At 52.9% G+C, this 19,682-nt stretch overlaps 1 protein-coding gene and 1 long non-coding RNA gene across 2 annotated transcripts; one reads left to right on the forward strand and one right to left on the reverse strand.

Moving 5' to 3' along the window:
- Positions 1–603: 603 nt before the first annotated feature.
- On the reverse strand, positions 604–1,001 carry LOC120707872. Its single transcript, XR_005689145.1, has 2 exons — positions 794–1,001; positions 604–707 (listed from the first exon to the last, which is right to left on the reverse strand). It is a non-coding gene; the product is annotated as an uncharacterized LOC120707872 (long non-coding RNA).
- Positions 1,002–10,552: 9,551 nt separating this feature from the next.
- LOC120707873 (SNAP25 homologous protein SNAP33-like) lies at positions 10,553–13,528 on the forward strand. The gene is made up of 6 exons (XM_039992930.1): positions 10,553–10,780; positions 10,914–11,408; positions 12,007–12,100; positions 12,218–12,345; positions 12,449–12,546; positions 13,124–13,528. Exons 2-6 carry the CDS (start codon positions 10,959–10,961, stop codon positions 13,221–13,223), a joined length of 870 nt encoding a protein of 289 aa, XP_039848864.1. The 5' UTR covers positions 10,553–10,780; positions 10,914–10,958; the 3' UTR covers positions 13,224–13,528.
- Positions 13,529–19,682: the final 6,154 nt, after the last annotated feature.

The following is a 19,682-nucleotide window of genomic DNA, read 5'->3' on the forward strand; positions in this document are numbered from 1 at the left end:
AAGTGATGGTAGAAACATGATGTATATATCATTCTGGTTAAATATGTGTACTTCTAGATCAGAATGATATAATAGTGCAGATCTCAGTTTATTATATCCAGTTCTGATTAAGATTAGCACAGAACACTAGAAACACATTTGCCAAAATAAAAAAATTCAATTGCTTATCATAAGCTACAGAAATGCTATAAGCAATAATTGCCGGTGAAAAAAGTATAGTTGTCATCATAATTAATATATGTTAAACAAAAATAGGAATAAGTATAATTGCTTGATTGAATGCAGATAAAAATGCTTGATTAGATTGATTTGCTGAACAAACTAGCAAAAGCTGACATAGAAACGTCTGAACAAAAAATAACTGATCTGCCTACTTAACAGTATATTATTGCCTGATAATTCACATTTAGCTACTTTTGATGCATTTTGGTGCTGCTGTCTAATCAGACTTGTGACATGCTAAATGGTTGTGCATGGGAGATATAGAAGATAAAACATGAATTTAAACGAGTTCCCACCAAAATTTGATTATGATCTCCTAGATGAGTCAGATGCAAATCCACCCAATTCATAACTATTCAATTGTCATAAACAAAGTCAATGTTAGATAATTACCCTTGCTCTTGCTTGTCATCAATGTTTGTACAGTAGAGGGAGCTCCTGCTCCTGTTGTGCCATGCCTGGTCCTTGACTTGGGCGGCAGATGGCTGTAGCAAATAGTAGTAGGTGCAGTTGGCAGCATAGCTGCTGTAGCTAGTAGTGGTAGGGACTGCAGAACACTATAGTATCTTACCTTGTAAATTCTCATCTTGACCGGTGTGTCTATAAAGAGGAGAGCACCTGCAGCTCAGAGTTTTAAGTAGCTCCATTTTCGTGTGCTCTTCCTGAGTCTTTCTTCTTCCTCTCATCTTCCTCCTCCACCTGCAAGCAAGAGGGTGTAGTGTGTGTGTGAGGGAGTGCCAACAAGTGGTATCAGAACTTGAGTGTTCGAGCTTGGTGGCTATGGCTTCCATGGATCGTGAGCATGGGCGCGGGCATTCTCAGGAGCGTGGCCGTGGGCGCCAGATGACGTACATCGTGAAGAAGACGGTACGGGACGACGGCGGCACGCAGTACCCCATGCTCACTTGCACGAACTACGCCGAGTGGGTGGTGCTGATGAAGGTGATGCTCAAGGCGAGGCGCCTGTGGGCGGCGGTGACCATGGCACCGCTGACGAAGAAGACGACCAGTCGGCCATGGAGGCCATTCTTAATTCGGTGCCGACCGAGTACGTCGTCCCGCTCGGCGCCAAGGACTCCACCAAGGAGGCGTGGGAGAGCCTGGAGACGATGCGGCTCGGCAGCGACCGCGTGCGCAAGGCGAAGGCGCAGCAGCTCCGGCGGGAGTACGAGGCTATCGCGTTCCGCGATGGCGAGGCCATCGAGGACTTCGCGCTGCGGCTCACATCTCTGGTGAGCCAGCTAGCGCAGGTCGGCGTCGACATCGGCGAAGAGGAAGTGGTGGCGAAGTATCCCTGCGTCGTGCCGCCGCAATTCGCGCAGATTGCGCTCTCGATCGAGACGCTGCTCGACATGAGCACGCTCTCGATCGAGGAAGTCACCGGGCGGCTCAAGGCGATCGAGGACCGCGCAGAGGCCCCCGCCCGCACGACCGCCGGCGGCCAACTACTGCTCACGGAGGAGCAGTGGGCAGCGCGCCTGCGCGAGTGGAAGCAGGGGGAGGGCTCCTCTGTTTCGCGCAGCAGTGGTGGAGGCGGCGCACGCGGCAGGCGGCGCGGCAAGCCATGGCGGAAGGCGGAGGACGCCGGCAAGGATGGCGGAAATCGTGCCTCTGACAAGGATTGTTGCTGAAATTGCAGCAAGATCGGGCACTGGGCCCGCGACTGCAAGGAGCCGCGGCGCCAGGAGCGGGCGCACCTCGCCCAGGATGACGAAGAAGAGCCTGCGCTGCTCATGGCGCAGGTCTACGCCATCAACACCGAGGCAGAGGACCGCGGCGGGCACATCGAGCTCGACGAGCCGCGCGCGCAGGTCAACCTCGGGCGAGCAGAGGAGGAGGCAGAGGAGCAGTGGTACCTCGATACCGGCGCGAGCAACCACATGACCGGAAACCGCGCGGCCTTCTCCGAGCTCGACATCGGAGTCGTCAGCACCGTGAAGTTCGGGGACAACTCCGGCATCGACATCCAGGGGCGCGGCACGGTCTTGTTCCAGTGCAAGAATGGCGAGCACAAGGCGCTGACGGATGTGTACTACATCCCCAAGCTCCGGAGCAACATCGTCAGCATTGGCCAGCTCGACGAGCGAGGCTGCCAGGTGCTGATTGACGGCGGCGTGCTCCGGATCAGGGACCGCGAGCGGAAGCTGCTCGCCAAGGTTGAGCGCGGCAGGAATCGCCTATACACCTTGGTGCTGCGCATTGCGCCCCCGGTGTGCTTGGCGGCAAGGTGCGACGATGCGGCGTGGCGCTGGCACCCGCGCTTCGGCCATTTGAGCTTCGATGCTCTGGCCAGGATGGCGTGGCAAGGCATGGTGCGAGGGCTGCCACTGATCGAGCATGCCGGTGAGCTGTGCGACAGCTGCCTTGCCGGGAAGCAGAGGAGGCTGTCGTTCCCCAAGAAGGCGAGCTACCGCGCTGGCGACACCCTCGAGCTCGTCCACGTCGACTTCTGCGGGCCAATCACGCCGGCAACGCACGGCGGGCGGCGCTACTTCCTGCTCCTGGTGGACGATTGCAGCCGCTTCATGTGGCTGCACCTCCTGTCGAGCAAGGATGAGGCGCCGGCGGCGATCAAGAAGTTCCAGGCGCAGGTGGAGACGGAGACGGGGAAGAAGCTACGCGTGCTGCGGACGGATCGCGGCGGCGAGTTCACCTCGGTCGAGTTCGGCCTCTACTGCGCGGGACAGGGCATTGAACACCACCTCATGGCGCCGTACTCGCCACAGCAGAACGGCGTCGTGGAAAGGAGGAATCAGACGGTGGTCGGCATGGCTAGGAGCATGCTGAAGGCCAAGAAGATGTCGGCGGCGTTCTGGGGCGAGGCGGTGAGCACGGCGGTGTTCATCCTGAACCGCGCGCTCACCAAGAGCCTGAAGGGCACGACGCCATTCGAGGCTTGGCATGGGAGGAAGCCGGACGTGTCCTTCCTCAAGACATTCGGCTGCGTCGGGCACGTGAAGAAGACGATGCCCAACCTCGCCAAGCTGGAAGACAGGAGCACTCCCATGGTGTTCCTAGGGTATTAGCACGGGAGCAAGGCTTATCGGCTCTACGACCCGGCCAGCAGCAAGGTGGTCGTGTCGCGCGATGTCGTCTTCGACGAGGCGGCGTGCTGGGGCTGGGAGTCCGGCGATGGGGAAGCGACGCCAGGCGGACTGAGCAGCTCTTTCACCGTCGAGTACATGGTGTACTCCGGTGCGGGGGAGCTGGCTCACGACGAAAGGGAAGCAACACCCTCGAGCGAGTCGCAGAGGACACCCTCGAGTGCGACACAGGGGGCACCCTCGAGAGCGGCACAGGTGACACCCTCCAGTGAGGCGGAAGGGACACCCTCGAGCAAGGCACAAGGGGCACCCTCAAGCGAGGCACAGGGGACACCCTCGACCGCAGGGCAGGGGACTCCGATCTCCGCCGCAACAAGCACCGGTTGGTCGATTCACTTCGTCACGCCTCCGCCGAGCGCCTCCCCAAACATCGATGCCGATTACTCCGGCGAGCCACTCCGATTCTGTCTAGTGGATGACATCGTTGGCATAGGGAGTCCGCCCGGGCAGGCGGCCCATGTGCTGGATGACCTCGAGCTGCATCTGGGCAGCGCAGAGGAGCCACCAAACTTCGCCACAGCAGAACAGGAGGCACGCTGGCGGGCGGCGATGCTGGAGGAGATGGCGGCGGTAGAGGAGAACCGCACGTGGGAGCTGGTGGATCCGCCGGCCGGTTGCCGGCCAATTGGGCTCAAGTGAGTGTTCAAGGTGAAGCGGAACGAGCGTGGCGAGGTGGTGCGGCACAAGGCGCGGCTCGTAGCCAAGGGATTCGTGCAGCGCGAGGGCATCGACTTCAAGGAAGTCTTTGCGCCGGTGGCGCGCATGGAGTCCGTGCACTTGCTGTTGGCGCTGGCGGCGGTGAGGTGCTGGAAGGTCCATCACCTGGACGTGAAATCGGCATTCCTCAACGGAGAGCTCGCCGAGGAGGTGTACGTGTAGCAGCCGCCGGGATTTATCATCACCGGTGAGGAGCACAGGGCGATCGAAGGGAGGCCTGGTGATCGTCGGTGTGTATGTCGACGATCTCATCGTCACCGGAGCTGAGCAGCGGGACATCGACGCGTTCAAGGAGAAGATGAAGTCGATGTTCCGCATGTCAGACCTCGGTCTGCTCACCTACTACCTCGGCATTGAGGTGGAGCAGACCGGGAATGTCATCACGCTCCGCCAGAGCTCCTACGAGGAAGCTGCTGGAGCGGAGCGGATTGGGCGAGTGCAGGGCGTGCCAGACGCCCATGGAGGAGAAGGTGAAGCTGTCAAAGGACAGCACTGCCCCCTTGGTGGATGCCACGAGCTACCGGAGCATCATCGGCGCACTGCGTTACCTCACGCACACGCGGCCGGACATTGGGTTCGCCGTGGGGTACGTGAGCCGTTTCATGGCGGAGCCGCGGGAGGATCACCTCGCCGCGGTCAAGCATCTGCTCCGCTATGTGGCAGGGACACGCGACTACAGGCTCGTCTACCCAAAGAGGAGTAGAGGAGAGCTGGAGCTGATTGGGTTCAGCGACAGCGACATGGCGGGCGACGTTGATGGACGAAGGAGCACGACTGGTGTGCTCTTCTTCCTTGGAGCGTGCCCGATCTCCTGGCAATCGATGAAATAAACGGTCGTTGCACTGAGTACTTGCGAGGCAGAGTACATTGCGGCGGCGACGGCATGTTGCCAGGGATGGACGAAGGAGCACGACTGGTGTGCTCTTCTTCCTTGGAGCGTGCCCGGTCTCCTGGCAATCGATGAAACAAACGGTCGTTGCACTGAGTACTTGCGAGGCAGAGTACATTGCGGCGGCGACGGCATGTTGCCAGGGAGTTTGGCTGGGGCGGCTGTTGGCAGAGCTCACCGGAGAAGAAGCTCGGGCACCCATCCTGATGGTGGACAATCAGTCCGCCATCGCCTTAGCAAAGAACCCCGTCCACCACGACCGAAGCAAGCACATTGACACCAAGTATCACTTCATCCGTGATTGCGTCGACGGTGGACTGATCAAGCTCGAGTATGTCGAGACAGCTCGACAGCTCGGGGACATCCTCACAAAACCACTTGGGCGCGTTCGACTCACTGAGTTGAGGACCAAGATTGGAGTTGAGGAAATCAAGCAAGAGCAGTGCAATTAGGGGAAGGATTGTTAGATAATTACCCTTGCTCTTGCTTGTCATTAATGTTTGTACAGTAGAGGGAGCTCCTGCTCCTGTTGTACCATGCCTGGTCCTTGACTTGGGCGGCAGATGGCTGTAGCAAATAGTAGTAGGTGCAGTTGGCAGCATGGCTGCAGTAGCTAGTAGTGGTAGGGACTGCAGAACACTATAGCATCTTACCTTGTAAATTCTCATCTTGACCGGTGTGTCTATAAAGAGGAGAGCAGCTGCAGCTCAGAGTTTTAAGCAGCTCCATTTTCGTGTGCTCTTCCTGAGTCTTTCTTCTTCCTCTCATCTTCTTCCTCCACCTGCAAGCAAGAGGGTGTTGTGTGTGTGTGTGAGGGAGTGCCAACAGTCAAGCTGCGGAGCAGGGTTAAATGAAATGAACAAAAGCACATTGATCTAAAAATTGCAAGCAAGCTATGACTAAACAATGGAATGGAACTAGCGGTTGCAATACTATAGTGTGAAAAGAGACTTTCTATATACTTGACATGTGAAACCTAGCTGGATTGCTGAGCTGCTTACCTGCCCAAACTGATGATAGATGTTGCTACTCTTGCAGCGGCAAAACAAGTGCTGCCACTATTGTGCTGACCCTATCAAAGAAGAGATGATGAGCTCATGTTATTCCTATTAGCATGAAAACGGAGATCAGAAACTACAGCAAATGCAGGAGATTCCAGTCGAAAAGAAACAGTATCAAGATCAAAGTGCCTTTCTAATAATAGTAATTTGCATGACTAATAATAATAATTTGCCTAACTATATTTTAAACTTTGCCTAAATAATAATAGTACTTTGCCTGACTAATAACAATACTTATCTGGAACACAAGTGGAAGCATCGTAAATATGATGGTGACAAACAGCAATCATCTTTGGCCATATTCGTGCTAAGAAACTATTTCTAATATGCCGTTCAGTCCCTACTACTATCGTATCCATATAAGATGAACAAACAGCAATAGCAAAAGGAACAAATACCAAAATGTCTAGATCAAAGACAAGAGCATTTTAAATCCAAACCTCATTGATGTTATTAGCATGCGCCTACTAATTTTCATGTCAAGAGAAATCAAGTACTGTGTTCCAAGTTAGGAGGAAGCATGAGTTGACAAACGCACACTGAATTAATCAAGTGCAGACACTGAATTCGCTTCAAAACAGATCCATGACAAGATCAATCACAGCACCAGGATTGACCAACTATGCATGGCCTGACGAGATCAATTTGAGATATGCACATTGCCTGATACTAGAAGCAGACGAGTCTCTCCATGCCTAACCCCCAAATCCAGATCCCCAAACCTTAACGCCATCCATGCCTCAATCTGAGAGTGGGAGGAGGAGAAGGACCCATCGTAGCGGGGTGTCGGCGGCGAGCCACCAGATCTGCTAGAATCACGGTATGAAGGACGGGGAGCGGAGAGGGGACAAAGCACTACATACAGATGAAGTCGAGGGTGACGTTGTCGTCGCAGAGCCACCTCGTGAGGTGGTGGAAGCACGCTCACTCCTCCGGCGGCGCGATGCGGATCCCCATTACCACCGCCACACCACTCGTGTCGCTGTTGGAGTCCGCCTCGGCGCCGGGGGCCGCGGCTGCGGCGGTGCTCGGCCGGACCACGCTGCTAGTGGCGGTGGCAGCAGGGCCCGGCATGTAGCGCAGCGTGGCTAGCCCACGGCCGCCACCGCCATGCCCATCGCGATGTGCCAGAATGGAGAGAGAGAGAGAGAGAGAGAGAGTTCTGGATAGTGGATAGGAGGCCGTTCAAGCATGGAAGTCACGAGGAAAACAGATAAGATTATGTGTGATAGCCTTTGGACTATATGGGCCGTTCAGTTGAATTAAAATACGGCTCGCCGTTATGAAGTCTTTACCTTATAAAATTATGCTATAACATTTTAGACTACTTTTAATGGTATTTACATACTTTCCATTATTCCTTGGTTTCTCCATCTAGTCATGCAACTACGGTCGGTCTTTCCGGACGGAGGGTGTCGGGTACCACGATTAGGGACACCCCAATCAAGGTACTAAGATCACACTAAAAAACGCAAACACATGTTAGGCGACTGGGCCCACGAAGGCCCACAGCCACCTTCCAATCTGGAAGAAAGGAAAGGACTCAAAGAAGCCCAGCATGCGGCCCGTCTGCAACCCCCTCGGACCCGCGGGGCAATCTCCACCTCGCTCGAGGACTCCCATCGAGACCCTCAACTGTGCCCCGCATCTCCGCCTCGCTCGAAGGTAGCGAATCTACCCTCGAGCGGGCAACTCATCTCCGCCTCGCTTGAGGGTAGCGAACCTACCCTCGTGCCGGCAACTCATCTCCGCCTCGCTCGAGGCCGCCCCTCGGCGTAAAGGACAAACGGCCCTGCCGCTCACCCGTCCGTCGTACGGAGGCATTGAATGCCAACCACTCCTCCACAGCGCCCAGGACAGACGAAGTCAGGCCGCCATTCCCCACAGTAGCTGTGACCGAAGTCTCGTCCGCCAACTCCGATCACTGCTCCGCCATCCCGGACACTGTGGCAGCACTGTGGAACCAGCGACGCGGGACGAGACGTGCTCGGCACTGCTCCCGTTACTATTCTGCCAACTCCGGCTGTCCATACTCCACCTCACCACACGTATGGCCTCGAACCGGCCCCCTACTCGGGAAGGGGTCCGGAGTCTCCACGTGCCCCCCGAAGAGGGACGCCCAGCACTCGCAGCCGGAGTCCCGGACCTCCCTCCCTCGAGGGGTCCGGGACCTCCACGTGTCTCCCGGACCTCCTAGTGCGCACGCCAGCGCTCCGTCCAGGAAGGTCCGGGACCGCCGCGTGCCCCGCTACCGCTGGTGCATGCATGACCCTGACCTGCAGGGCCCACGGAACACCACCACGCCACATCTGGAGGACCGTACACCCTGCAGCGACGACCACGCCGCCTGCTGGGGCTGGCAAGACGCCGGCACGATCTCCGCAAGACCAAAGACGATATCCAGGACGACTGCCATGCCCGACGTCATGCCCCACAGTGTACTTCCTACAGCGTTCGACCACTGCACCTCCGCGATTCGGGGGAAGACGACGACTTCAACGTTCCCCTACCCATGTACACCGCCCCTCCTTGTGACTATAAAAAGAGGAGGCGGGCTTCTTTTAAGGGGGACATTAGCTATCATCATCTACGTTCGCGATCATTGTCACACTCTCAGCGCCACTGAGCATCCGCCTCAACCGACTTCTCCTCTAGCAGAGACTTGGGAGCTTCCCTCCCTCTCTCGCCACGCCTGTATCCCCCTACTACAGGCACCACCGGTGCAAGATAATACAGTGCCCTCGCACACCCCCTTTGCTGGACGTACGGCCCCATGGCCAGAACTAGGATAAACCCGTGCGTTACTGTGTTGCCTCTTGCATCAACATCTGGGACGAGGAAACACGCAGCATTTACTAGTTGGGACCCGGACCCCCGGGTCGGAACACCGATAGAGGGAGTAGCTCAAGCCTGTCGTCGGCGACGTTGAGAACGATGGCGCTGTCGAGGAGAGCTCACCTGCCGTCCTTGCTGCCCTGCAGACCCTGCACGTCGTCGTGGCTCGGCCGTGTTTGGTTGTAACAATACAAATTTTGCGAAAAGAGAATCTTATATGCATGGAGTACTAAATGTAGTCTATTTGCAAAACTTTTTTAGATATGGATGCAACTTTGCGAGCCGAATCTAATGAGCCTAATTAATACATGATTAGATACAGAAAATACTACAGTGATCATGCTCTAATCATCATCAAATCATGCTGTCAAAAGGCCTCATTAGGTACAATATTGCTACAGTGCCATGGTTGTGGAGGTGTTTTTGTAATTAGACTTAATTTAATACCTCTAATTAGTGATTAAAGTTGCAAAAAAATTTTATCAAAACTTTTTCACCCCTAACCAAACACAGCCTCATCTGCAGCAGCAGCGTCAGGCCATTCGGATCGGTGTGCGACGACAGGCCCACCACCCGGTCCCCTGCCGGCCCAGCAGGGGGTAGTAGTTGACCCGCATACCCTGGGCTCGGCGCCCCCGCCTTTGGCATGAACTCCAGCAGCCGGTAAGAGTACACGTTGTCAGTGCCGGAGCTTAAACACTAAACGAGGGGGGCCAACCTATGTAATTTAGCACTAAATATTTATGAACAGTAGCAAATTACTATTTATTTAATGGAGATTGCGTTGAGTCAGGAGGGGCCATGGCCCCCCTTTGGTCTCCATTAAACTCTGCCAGTGCACGTCGTCCACGGAATATCTGAAAATTCAGATAAAGAAAAACTGATATACCTACCGCATTCAGTCCTCTTTTTTCTACGAAAGAAAAAAAATTGTCAAGTTTGGCACTTTCCCGGCTGCTTCCTTCTCTCAAAAGAAGAACAGGCGCAAAACACGCCAACCACTCCACGCTGAGCCTAGCAATCAGTTTCCCCGCACTCTCGCACGGTCGCACCCCTTCCTGCTAATCGGCGAGCGTACGTCGGGAGAGCCCCGAGCGCTCGATTTTGTACAGTATCCTGATTTTTCTTATCTGGATTTTTTTCTCTCCACCGCTTTCTATTTTAGAAAGTTATAACTTATGTCCATATAACTATTAGACGGTATTTTTCAGCATAACTATCATATGATTTTTTTTGCACATCTTTTTATGATGCGCGTAACTTTTACCCATAATTTTTTCAATCACTTTTTATAGGATAACTTTTGAACATAACTTTCACAGCACGTACAATTTTTGCATATAACTTTTTGCAGCCTACTTGTTAAAGGATAATTTTGGACCTAACTTCCATATAAAAGTTATTAGAAAAACTTCTCACATAATTTTGATACATAAGTTCACCATACATATAGTAAAATATATAAATTCTCGAGATAAATTTTCAACATAATTTGTATAAAATATTTGCTAAAAGATCATCTAAAGAAAAGAGAACGGAACGGTTGAAATAAGCGGACGGGGAAGGTGGCGTCAATTGCTTGTGGGTCTGCAAACGTGAGGAGAGCAACTGAGATCGATCGTTGATTTCGTTAATAGCGAGCGCTGCGCTGCCGGCCACATGCTTGACCCAGCCGTAACCGCGTTGATGAACACGTGGATAATAATTTTCCCAACCAGAACCGCGAGCCGTATGGCTGCGCACGCGATGCGACTGGGTCCTTGGTTTTACCGGTTTCCTTGCTCCCTTTCTATACGCGCTTTGCATTCCTTGGATATATATTGCCTGCATCAACGTGGATATATATTGCCTTCTGCCCTCCGGCGCCGCCAACTCCTTCATCTTCCTGGTGTGCTCCAGTTCTTGGCCAATCCCCACCCGCGGATCCCGCGATCTTGCCTGACTTCGTCCAGGTGCTTAATTTCAACCTTGTTGTCGCCGTTGTTTCTTTTCTGGAGGGGTTTCTTGTTAGCCGATTCGTTCTTGGATGTTGCTGTTCTTGAACTATGTGTGACGGTGAAATTCGGTGCCCAAAATTCTCCGCAGGGGCGACAGTTTCCGCGACAAGAGGCCGCCTTCCCGTCTGTCAGCATGAGCGGGAAGCGATCCTTCTTCGCATCCAAGAAGAAGGCCACCAATCCTTTCGATTCCGACTCCGACGACGGCGACAAGAAGCAGCAGCGGCCGGCGCGGGCCTCCTCCGTGCCGCCCCCGGCCCAACAGCGGGTCGCCCTCTTCGGCGCCGGCGCCGGCGGCCAAGAAAGGGGCGGGCTCTTCTCCTCCTCGGAGGCGCCGAGGAACAGCCACTACCGAAACGACTTCCGCGACGCTGGCGGCCTGGAGAGCCAGTCAGTTCAGGAGCTGGAGGGCTACGCGGCGTACAAGGCCGAGGAGACCACAAGCCGGGTTCAGGGATGCGTCAGAATAGCCGAGGAGATGAGGGATACCGCGTCCAAGACCCTCGTCACCGTCCACCAACAGGGGCAGCAGATCCACCGCACGCACATGATGGCCGTCGACATCGACCAGGACCTCTCCAGGGTAACTGCGACTACAGAAATTTTTCTTCTGATTGATTTGCCGCGTGACATTAATTGATGAGATTCTACTGCTACCTTAGTTCTATTCGCCTGAAGAGGGGATTGTGACTGTTCTCCCAATTGCAGACCATCATCCAAAAAAAATTATCAAAAAAGAAATTGCAGACAATTTCAGAAATTCTGAGTACCAAGTAGGGAATTCCATGTCACCGGTGGTAACTGACTAATTTGCAGAGGGGAATGGGAATCTGCAAGCACTAAACATTGCTTACAAGTTTATGGTGCTCCATTTACACATTACTGACCAGGATGAAGAAATTCTTGTACTAAAGAGCCTAATTCTGCTGATGCAGGGGATTATCACAACACTCCCAATTGCAAACCAGAATATAAACAGTTCCAGAAATCCTGAACTCTGTAGAAGTAGAGTTTCCGGCTAATAGCTTTACTAGTAGTTTCGAAGTGTGATGGTAACATGGCTTCTACTTTGGGTTGTAAGATTGTAACTGCAACTTGCGAGTCGTGGCACTCCTTTGCACATCGTTGACATGTCAGTGATAGGTGCTGAATAAATGTCTTTTTTTCACGCATTTTTTCAGAGTGAGAAGCTCTTGGGTGATCTTGGGGGCCTATTTTCCAAGAAGTGGAAGCCAAAGAAAAACGGCACAATCAAGGGTCCTATGCTATCTAGAGGTAATTTCCATTACCACCTTAAACTAGACAGCAAGATGACTAAGAGAAACTTGTACTGCGTGGTATTGGCTATGGTGCTTGTCGTGTGACTAAAAGGATGAATCGATTTGGATGCAGATGACTCCTTCATAAGAAGGGGCGGTCATTTGGAGCAAAGGCAGAAATTAGGGCTGGTCGATCATCCTCCTCGATTGGATGCGCGCAAATTTCATTCTGAACCGACATCGGCACTTGAGAAAGTTGAGGTATTGTAGACACGTGGATCTTATGCTGCTCCTGCTCGTGATGAAATTTTGATGTGTCTGATATACATTGGTGTTTCATATTGATCTGATTGTTTCTTTGTAGATGGAGAAAGCAAAGCAGGATGATGCTCTGTCTGATCTAAGCGACATACTGACCGAGCTGAAAGGGATGGCCATTGACATGGGCTCTGAGATTGAGAGGTAACATCACGTTTCTCTATTTTTTTATATTGTTTTGTGGTCACGTTAATTCATGCTTACACTTTATATTTTACTAGCAAATATACCTGTGCATAAGTGCATTGCTACGGTCGAAGGTCCCTTATGGGTTGTGCTGATTTTTTTTTCGCGTTAGATTTTCTTCAATACAGATTTTGTTGTGTTTTCATGTTCTCATTGTATTTGAGTCTATTTAGGTTAATATTATGTTATTGTTCGATTCCTATTATATACACTTCGGATCCATCCATCGGTGATATTGTTGGACCAAACAAAAAATTTTGGTGGAAACGTTACGTGCTTTAGAAATAGGTAAAGATACTATCAAAAAAGAGAAATAGGTAAAGATACTCACTTTGTAGTAAATTACATGGTTAGATGGATAGCCAGTACGTGACTATGTATCTGCCACTCTTCCAGTTGTATCTTGGTTATCTTAATACCATAAACAAGGAATGTTTGTGAATAAAGTAATCTGCTTATTCCAATGTGAAATTACTCTGGCATGATATTTCTGTAATTATGTTTGACATTCTCTTTTTATATTTGTTGGATTTAGGCAAACAAAGTCAATGGGAGATGCAGAAAAGGATTATGACGAGCTGAACTTCAGGGTTAAGGGAGCAAACACTCGAGCTCGCCATCTGCTTGGCAGATAAAAAGCTACGAGTTTTTGTCTCTAGATGTTCTATATGTCATTGACTAATCTTGAGGGTGCTCTCAACTCCTCCTTTCCACTATATGGAGATCAATTCTGATGGTTTTATGCATCGAATTTTGATCAGAATGGTTGGCTGTGGACATTTCAGCGTGTATTGTACATATGCCATTAGACACTATTGTATTCTTTATATTTTACCCTTTTCCTTTATCTGCCAATTGTTTACCAAGTTCATTTAGTTTTCCAGTAATCTGTTGGAGATGCTCTTATAATATATAATAATACAGATATAGGACTCCGCTATTTCGTACCTTGTAGAAAATAGTTACTCCGAACCGGAGCAACATTTTCCGTTTTCTTTACTGTATTCCGATATTTTTTTCCTGGGACGTGTGACAGCCTGATGTTTGCGTCCTGCGGGGGCCAAAAAAAAAAACCCCCGTAGCTGCTGCACGCTATAGTGAATGATAGAACTGATGGCGTGTCCGCGTGTGATGGTTTCTCACCCGTGGCAATCAATACGCCAGTAGCCAATTAGGCACACAATCAGGCAGCTACCAAACTTCTTCATCTTTTTTACAAAAACAGAGTATTTTTGAGGTTTTGTTACAATGTGGAGTATTTATGATTGAAAGAACCTATTTCCATTCTTATTTGATACTAGTAACCATGCTTGTGTGACACGCGTGCTATACGTTGATACGATACTAACTAAAATTTTGTTATAATAGAACAATCTTATTTACACTTATAACAAATATATATATAAAAGTTAATAATCTTATATTAAAAAAAATACTTGACATACATAGATTCAATCTTATCTTTAAGCTATGGTAGCCAAATAAGTTCTACCACAAAAATCAGATGGGGTCACATTCTGGACTATCTTGACGCCTCTAAAGTTCGTTTCTTGTTTTCCTTTAGTCGAGTTGTTGTGATTGAGCAGTGCCTGCAACTGTAATAGGATTGTTTGTGTGCTTCAATGCCTACCTGCAAAATTCGGCTGAAGGCACAATTTGTGTTGAGATGGTTTGGACCCTGCTGCATTGCAACGCAACGAAACTGGAATGTAGTGCCTTCCTTTGTAGCTTCTACTAGTAGTAACCAAACTTTGCAGAGACAGGAACGTGATTTGAAATTATGCACATGTCTGAAGCATCTCTGTGTGACCGTGTCATGCATGTTGGATAATTATTTGTCACAAACATTTTACTTGAGATTGTCCTCTTGATGATCATCAGATGGAAGACATGCATAAACTTCACAAGAAAGCTGGTACTCAGCTCAGTTAATCATCTCATCTTTTATTAATCACGAGTACTTCCTGGCTTCCTGCTATGTGCCCTGGAGATTGGCAGCAGCAGGCAGCCAGAGCTCGTAGTTGAGCGGCATCAAGTGGTTGATCTCCTCCCCGCGCGTCGCGTTCAGCATCCGGAAGTAGCCAGCGTCCCAGCTCGTCGTGCCGGCGTGGCACATCGCGACCGCGGTCGCGCCCGCGCCGGCCGCCGTCAGCTCGACGCGGAGCGCCTCCACAGGAAGAGCATACCGGGCTCGACATGGATGCCACGTGCCGGCTCCCCCGCACCCGCCGAGGCAGGACTTCGCCTCCGGCTTGACGGAGCTCCGGCGGGGAGAAGGTGGCCTCAGGTACCACTTCACCCGGTACGCCTCTGGCTCGAAGGAGCTCTTGTGAGCAGTGACGGGGATGGCAATCTGATCTCCTCTATCGCCGCCGCCGGCGCACTGACGAAAAGGGAGACAAGAAGCAGTAGAGCACCACGAGCCATGGCTTCCGGTCCTGGTTTTTTGTGGTTGCTTGAGAGGTGAGAAGGGAGACATTTGGTGAGGATGAGAAAAGCTGATGATGTGGTGGCCAGAGCAACTATTATGTTCTGCTCATGGTTAGTGAAAATGAGGGCAACACACCAATTCAGCGAGAATTACTTTTTTTGCAGTTTTTCTTCATCCTTTACCATAAATTCAGCACAAAGTACCTTTTTTGTCCACAATTTCAGCACCAAATTAACTCGCCAACACGGTACCTAACCACCACCCAAAAATTAACACAAATGTTCACCAGTTACCACAAATTCAGATCAAAAGTACCTTTTTGTCCACAGATTCCTGGTTTCTGTCCGATCTTTGATCCGCGACTGCGAAGCAGCAAATTTGAGTGCAGCGAAGGTCAGTACACCATAACGGCTCACAAGCAGGGTTAACCAAACCGACCGGTCCGGTCAAACCGCCGCCCTCCGGTAGCGGTTTACCGGACCGGTTTGACCGGTAACCGGTGGAAACCGGTTGAATTCAAATACAAATTCAAATAAATTCAAAAGCTCCCGTGCAACCGGTTCCGGCCGGTTTACCGGTCGGTTTGACCGGTTTGAATTCAAATCCAAATTCAAAAGCTCCCGTGCAACCGGTTTACCAGCCGGTTTGACCGGTTTACCGACCGGTTTTACTGGTTTGACTGGTGGGCCTTAATGGGCCGGCCCATTTTTTTTTCTTTTTTTTGATTTAACTTTAAATCCCCACAAATTATACTAAATGAACGAATTTTTGAGAAAATTTGACACCATTAGATTCATCGCACCTTGAAGTATTTTTAGAATTTTTTTGGGAATTTTTCATTTTTTGAATTTAAATTTAAATTTTGAATTTTGGCCGGTTGGATACCGGCCGAAACCGGAACCGGTCCGGACCGGTTTGACCGGTAACCGGTCAAACCGGACCGGTTCCCACCGGTTTGGTGAACTCTACTCACAAGTCACAAGTCACAAGTCACAACCATGTTCTATCTGTATTGTGGAACTGATCAAAGTAGAGGCCATCAGGTACGCCCATTCAGATTACTTCCCTCGCAGGCAAAGCAGCGAACACCTGTGGTGTGTGCAGCCACCGGCGACATGCCATGCCTAGCGAACGAGCGGAGACGATGGCATCGGTATCAGGCGTGCGTGTACCTTGCAAAGTAGGCGAAGGTAGGAAGGCGAGGGTGTGGCTGTGTTCCCATGGCTAGTGGCGGCCTCGCGCACGAGCTAATCCTCCACGTCGGAGCCGCCGGCGGAGAGCGGAGACTCTCCCAGAAGAACCAGGTCGGCGGCGTCGCCGACGACGTCGTGTCTCGCCCGGCGAGCAGGGAGCTGGTGACCAGTGACCACGTTCCCCGGAGGCTCTCGTCGCTCGCGGTCGCGGTGAGGTGAGGCAGGGCACGGGAAATCGTCCCAGGCTGGCGGGCCAGCGCGGCGGTGCCCGGTGCTCCGGCAAGCCACGGCACGCGGCGGAGGTGCCGTCGCGGCGACCACTAGGGGCGGACGGTAAATCAAATGCCGAATACCGTCCACCCCGGGTCCTGCCAGCCGTTGTTGGATGGAGCACGTGTGGTCCAGATCATGTGAGGTTTTCAACAGGGACTCGTTCTGGTTAGTCGTCTACACCAGCGCGAGGCGCGGCGCTGGAGGCCGGACGGCGTGGTCCGCGGTGGCGGTAGCGCTCAGCCTTGGTGGCGAGTGCCCGCCGAACGACGACGCCGGAGGTCTCGCCGCTTCACTCCTCAAGCGAAGCTCGCTCGATGAGCTCTGGACGACCCGAGTAAGGGGATGGCAAGCCGGCTGACCGGCTTCGGAAGACCGGAGATGCATGCAGTCGCTGGCCCAAACCATATCGCCACTCGTAAATCTGCCAGTAGGTTGAGCCTTCCAAACCTTCTAATAGTAGGCTCAACCCTCCATTCCGTTTTATTTTGCTTCTTTGCCTGTGCCGAGCTCGACCTCGCCGTCGAATCCACGATCTTGCCGGCTAATCTCCCGAACCCAGTCCACGATCTTGCCGGCTAATCTCCCAAACCCATGCGTCGGCTTGCATTTCGTCAGGTAGACGAACTAGCTGGCCGACGCTGTCCCCCCAGCATTCCTGCCACTCCTCGAAATGCGAAAATCCTCTTCCCACTCTGCCGCGACCTCCAAGGAGCCGTGCATCAGCTGGAGGTCGTCTCCGACGAACGCGATGCGCCTTATCTTCTTCCTGCTCCCTCCTCCCTCGATGAATCCGCTTTCTCCCTTTTCCAGCCTCAGCAGGGCGGCGAGCTTCGGGAGGACGGCGCCCATCGCCCCCGGAGGACACGGGAACTTCTCCCCGAGTGGCAGGCCGACGCGGCGACTCTCCGACGAGCCACGACACGCAGCGGAGGTAGCGCCGAGTCATCGACCAGGGGCGGACGGTAAGCCAAATGCCAACCGGGGGTGGACGGTATTTGAAATACCGTCCGCCCCTGGGTCTTGCTGTCCGTTGGATCAAGCACATGTGGTTCAGATCATGCGAGGTTTGCCTAGGTAGGGACTTGGTCGTCCTCGCCGGTCATCTGGCAGCGCGCGGGTGCTGGCAACTGGCATGGGTGGCGGCCGTGGCGCTGCACTGGGCTACTGGAGGCCAGTGGCGCAGCGGCGGTGCTCAGCCTCAGTGGCGAATGTTCGCCGATCTACGGCACAGAAGGGCAAGAGAATTAAGCAAGCTCGCCGGATTAGCTCTGGGATTGGACAAAGCGTCGTCCATTGGTCCGAGCAAGGAAGTGGCCAGCCGGCCGGCTACGGCAGACCGGCGATGCTCGCGGTCTCCGGCTCGATCCACGTTGCCGCCTTCACCGGCACCCGGCTGCCTCCTGCTCCAGGTAGGCGATGGATTGGGAGCGTGAAAGTCTGAGTGTTTCGCATGCTCGTAGTTCAGAGTTCAGCCCGCTGGGCGTGTCGGCGTGGCACATCGCTATCGTGATCGCGGTCGCGCCCGCACCGGCCGCCGCCGTGCGTGCCCAGGTGCCCTCTCGGCAGCTAGACGCAGAGAGCCTCCGCGCCGGCTGGGCGGTGGCAGTTGTGGACCATGTACAGGTACGCCATCGGGTGGAACGGCACCACGGCCGCTTCACCTCCCGTCTGCTTGCCGCCGCCGCCGCCGCCGATAGTGCGCGAGACCCGTTCGGTGCCACGGCGTACCTTGCGCCAGCGGCCTCCTCCTCCTCCCTCTGGACGACGATGATGATGCCGCGAGGCTCTCCGGCCCCCATCGCGCGGGCGGGGCTTCGGCGAGCCACGACCAGGGGCGGGCGGTATTTCAAATACCGTCCGCCCCCTGAGTCCCTGCCATCCGTCAGATCAAGCACGTGCGATCCAGATCACGCGGGGTCTGCACAGGCAGGAACTCGATCGTCCTCGCCGGGTCGCCTACTCGCCTGGCCGCTAGCGGGAGCTAGGGGTGGCGCCACCCCGGAGGCCTTACCGGGCGGCGCGCAAGCCGCCTGCCCTCGAGCCGCGACCCGAACCCGTCGATCTGCCTGGCGAGCCTGTGGAGGAGCACAGCCCTCGCCGTCAAACCCACGATCTTGTCGGCCGGCGAATCTCCCGAACCCACCATTGCTGGTGGAGGCGCACACCTTGACCTCGCGCACGAGCTAATATTCCACGTCGGTGCAGCCGGTGGGGAGCGGAGACTCTTCCAGAAGAACCAGGTCGGCGTCGCCGACGACGTCGTGTCGCGCTCGCGCCCGGTGTGCAGGGAGCTGGTGACCAGCGAGGCAGTGACCACGCGCCCCCGGAGGCTCTTGTCTCTCGCGGTCGCCGCGAAGCGAAACAGGACACGGGAAGTCGTCCAGATTGGCAGGACGGCGCGGCGGCGCTTCGGCGAGCCACGGCATGCGGCGGAGGCGGCGCCACGGCGACGACCAGGGGCAGACGGGGAACCAACTGCCGACCGGGGGAGGACGGCATTTCAAATCCTTTCAAATACCGTCCGCCCCCTGGGTCCTACCATCCGTTGGATCGAGCATGAGCGGTCTAGATCATGCGAGGTTCAGATTGGCTATGCAATGCAGCTCAGACTCAAACAGACCCTTCAGAGTTGAGATTAACAGATCGTGGACCGGCAACAAAGTCATAGCAAGTGAAAATGGGTGGTAACATCTCAAGTAAAAGTGGTGAAATACCATGTGCTCACGCCAAGTTTTTGTTTTCCTTTCACTATCTACAGTTCGGTTAAACGGAACCTGCAACTGTGTGTAAGCAAAGCAACTGCATATGCAGAGGTAAGGCACGGTACTTCAGAATTTTCATTAACCTCAATCCTCATCCTAGTTTTCTAGCTTCACCACCCTGTTCAACAATGCCCACCACCTCGCAAAACTAACATTTCCCCTCACAAATTCAACATAAATACTGATGGATGACCGGGCAAAAGTATTATTTTATCTATAGATTAAGAACAATAGTAAACTTTTATAGAAATGTGCAAAAATATAGTAGGGAAAAGTAACGCCATAAATAATTATTCAAATACAAACTTCTTGCAAGAAAAGAGCCAGAGGGGCGCCTGCAATATTTTTCTCAGTTTCTATGTGGGCGCAATTACCCCTTGACGTGTGCATTGCGCACCATATTTTTCAGCTAAACAATAAAATGTTGCGACTTGC

This window comes from Panicum virgatum, chromosome 5K, assembly GCF_016808335.1.
Source record: "Panicum virgatum strain AP13 chromosome 5K, P.virgatum_v5, whole genome shotgun sequence".
Taxonomy (NCBI): domain Eukaryota; kingdom Viridiplantae; phylum Streptophyta; class Magnoliopsida; order Poales; family Poaceae; genus Panicum; species Panicum virgatum.